A 3583-nucleotide genomic window follows, 5' to 3' on the forward strand; every position below is an offset into this window, starting at 1 on the left:
TACTACAGCTTCACTAAAACTAAATATTAGAAAATACAAAAGAATCATGGAAAGCTTCCCTTACCTGTGTTACATCCTGGTTTGCTTCTCCAAGCTCTCCTTGTACTACACGGACAGGATCTGTGAGGACATCACGGGCCAGTCTCTCTACTTTTCTTTTGAATGTTGCTGAGAATAGTAATGTCTGACGGTCAGGCCTCACATGGTCACAGATCGATCTTACCTGTGATGAGAGGGAATTAAAAAGGAGGCGTAATGTATTTAAATTATTTAAATAAGACTTTATAACATCAACACAAGGTTATAATTAGCATATATGGAACCACATAATTTTTTATTTTAAACTGTTCACCAATGTTTTCTGCTTTAATTTTAGATGCCATAGACTAACCTGTGGTTCAAAGCCCATGTCAAACATACGATCAGCTTCATCAAGAACGAGGAAAGTGACACGTCGTAAGTTAGTTGCCTTCATCTTTATCATATCAATCATTCTGCCTGGAGTAGCCACAACAATTTCTGCACCAGCTTCTAATGCTTTGCTTTGCTCCCACTTGCTGCCTCCACCATAAGCACAGACAACCTACAGATCAAGAAATTTTGGCATAAATTTCAAACCACTTAGTCAGAAAAGAAAGAAAAAAATTACAACACTGCTTCCATAGCTCTTTTTGATATGGTAATGCACCTGCCAGGATCATAGCAGTAAGCCTGAATTTCCCGTAGTCTCAATCTTTTGGTGCCTTTTGTGATTGATCGCTGTGGATGATTTAATGGGGCCACTGGTTGAGGAAGGCTAACGAAAATTTCTGAAATACATTTTTTCTTTGTGATATGTGTTACCAGCAATTCCCTCTATTTGATATCCTTTTTTTGAGGACTCAAACTCAAAGGGTTAATAGAATCATAGCTACATCCTATGACTGATGGAAGATGTTACAGTCCCAAAATTTATTGCTTTAATCCCGTTTTCTAAATCATAAATTCAGAAAGACAAACTTCCTTGGTTTTGTCTTAGGGTTGGAATGGAAGGCAAAGTAACAGGGAAACTAAATTCTTTTGAAATTACTTGCTTATATAACTTCAGTGTCTGAAAACGGACACCAGTTAATTTTATAACAAGTGCAGCTGTCACGCTAAAATAGTAAATTTTGGAAGTTATTTATTAAAGTCAGTGGTATAAAATATGATAGGAAGAAAGTAAATCTGTACCATATTGTACACTCACTCAAGATTATAATTATTTAGTTCTAAAAGTCACTTAAAGTTTTCATTATCTCACTGAAGTTTCTGTGTGGAAAATATGCAATGGTTAAGCTTCAGAGAATAAAATAGAGCTACGATGTTAGCTTATCATTTAACAATAGAGGTACAACATACAAGACAACAACAATGTCAAAACAGAAAAGAAAAAAGTGGAAGAAGTGTTTTACCTGTATGTTGTAGACTTTGCCAAATCTACGAGCTTCTGTGTATATTTGCTGTGCCAATTCTCGAGTTGGAGCCAAAATTAGTCCAATTGGGCCATCATCTGGGGCAAGCTCCTTTTGATCCATTATGTGCACTAACATTGGCCAAATGAATGCTGCAGTCTTACCGCTACCCGTCTTAGCAATGCCAATGGCATCACGTCCACTAAGAGCAATTGGCACAGCCTGTGACTGGATGGGGGTGGGCTGTGTGTATTCTGACTTGCGAATGGCTTTCATAAGGGCTTCATCAAAGCCAAAGTGGCCAAAGCTGGTTACCAACTTTGGAGCATCAAAGCCTGTCACCTGAAACACAAAAAAGGATGTGAATGCTTAAAATGAATGAATGACTTGAAGATGAAGACTATGAGGAAGCCATAAGTATAACAGGATTGGGCAAAAGAGTAGAAAAGAAGAAAGAAGAAAAGTGACACTTCTATTGTTAATTTTAGTGCACAAATCATCCCTCTCTGTGTGAGGAAAGCTTACAAAACCTATTCTTGAAACTAATACCCTACACATTAATTTCAATCTTAAAACCATAACCTAACACCTTTAATGGAATCATTTACTCCTTTAATGGAATCATTTACTATTTTCTAGTCCCTACAGGGATCAATAATCCACAAAGACCTATCTTGAAGTAGTTTCCAAAAACTTGAATCCCATTCCAAACCCTATTATCCATCTATTAATCCCCACCATCACACAAATTTCCAAACCATGACCACTAACATAGATCAAATTCCCAAACCTTATCCCTTAAAATGAAAACAATACCACATACCTTAATCCCCATCTTGACTCTCAATTCATTTGTCTGAAGAGGTGTGAGGGCTGCGATGTCTTCATGCTCCTGGTAGAAGTTTTTGGTGAAGTCCTGATATTCGATTGTGGAGTGGTCAATTGGTGGTAGCGGATCAATGTACTTGGGTTTCTTGGGAGCAATGGGATTCCCATCTTCATCATACTCAATCTCATCTTCACTATCTTCCTGTTGTCTGTAAAAGCAAAAATATATTATAAATATATCTTAAAAATATGAAACTATCTCACATTTTCATTTGTGCTTGTTGTATAGATATATACATATATAAGATTTTAAAAAATGGAAAACTGTGACCTATTTAAGTAAATTTGGGCTGTTAGGAAAACCTAAAATACCTATGTACTGAATCATTACATGATTCTAAATTCTAAGGAACCATTACCTTCCAGCATTGGGATTCTCCTGTATATATCTGTAATAAGACTCTTCATCGTCCTCTTCGTCAATGTCGTCACGCACACCTTTCATTTCCTTCTTCTCAGTTGCCCCCTTTGTCTTTGTTCTTTTAACCTGCAACAGAATATATAAAACACATGAGACAAATGATAAAAACAACCAACTTCATACCTCAAATATCTTATCAATCTAAGCATTATTTCTATAGCCAGTGCCACAGAACCTGCAGATAATAATACTGATAACTGAGAAGGTGGATCTTACTTCTTGCTCTATACCAGCCATGAAAGCATCCAAAGGATCCTCATCAGAATCTGAATCTTCTTTCCTCTGTGGTCCAGGACTTCCAGGAGCTGGCTGGTAAGCACCATCAAAGCTCTCATCCTCATCGTCAAAGTATCTGAAACCAGATACATTGTTGAAAAAGCAACGATTTAAAGAGGATATTTGCTCAGATAGCTTATTACAAATGCATTTCTTAACAGCTCCACTGCTGAATTAGCTGAAAAATGGCAAGAACTAATAAGGTAATACTAAATATATACTGTCATAGTATGATTAATCCCTAAAGAATAATATATGGTAACTTGGAAAGTTATTTAAGCAACTTTCCCCCCCACTTTTTCAGTTCTATAGACATGCATTATATTGCACTATTTTACTCATGTATGTGTGGCTCACAGAGTCAAAGATGGCAAACACCAGCTTAAATGCCAATTTTTCCACTAGTTTATTTAATTAGAGTCAATTTCCCTGTCCTCTGAACTTTCCTATCAATTTGGAGTTAAATGGTAATTAAACATTGTAATGATAATTTGAAAATTCAGGAAGTGTTACCATTAATCTCTTAATTAACCTCCTCCAATAGCTATGAAAAAGCTTCATACTA

At 36.3% G+C, this 3583-nt stretch overlaps 1 protein-coding gene across 4 annotated transcripts in view; it reads right to left on the minus strand.

Annotated features, from left to right (window-relative positions):
* The window catches only part of LOC119591338 (ATP-dependent RNA helicase DDX42-like), a 10115-nt gene that overhangs the window by 3591 nt on the left and 2941 nt on the right, over positions 1 to 3583 (minus strand). For all 4 annotated transcript variants that reach the window (XM_037940069.1, XM_037940071.1, XM_037940070.1 and 1 more), the window contains exons 3-8: positions 2959 to 3094; positions 2681 to 2808; positions 2257 to 2470; positions 1434 to 1775; positions 392 to 583; positions 65 to 223 (exon numbers count right to left, since the gene is read on the minus strand). In XM_037940069.1, coding sequence (XP_037795997.1) covers positions 65 to 223; positions 392 to 583; positions 1434 to 1775; positions 2257 to 2470; positions 2681 to 2808; positions 2959 to 3094 — 1171 coding nt within the window. The remainder of the gene's footprint in view (positions 1 to 64; positions 224 to 391; positions 584 to 1433; positions 1776 to 2256; positions 2471 to 2680; positions 2809 to 2958; positions 3095 to 3583) is intronic.

The sequence above is a fragment of the Penaeus monodon genome, chromosome 28, assembly GCF_015228065.2.
Source record: "Penaeus monodon isolate SGIC_2016 chromosome 28, NSTDA_Pmon_1, whole genome shotgun sequence".
NCBI classification, from domain to species: Eukaryota; Metazoa; Arthropoda; class Malacostraca; order Decapoda; family Penaeidae; genus Penaeus; species Penaeus monodon.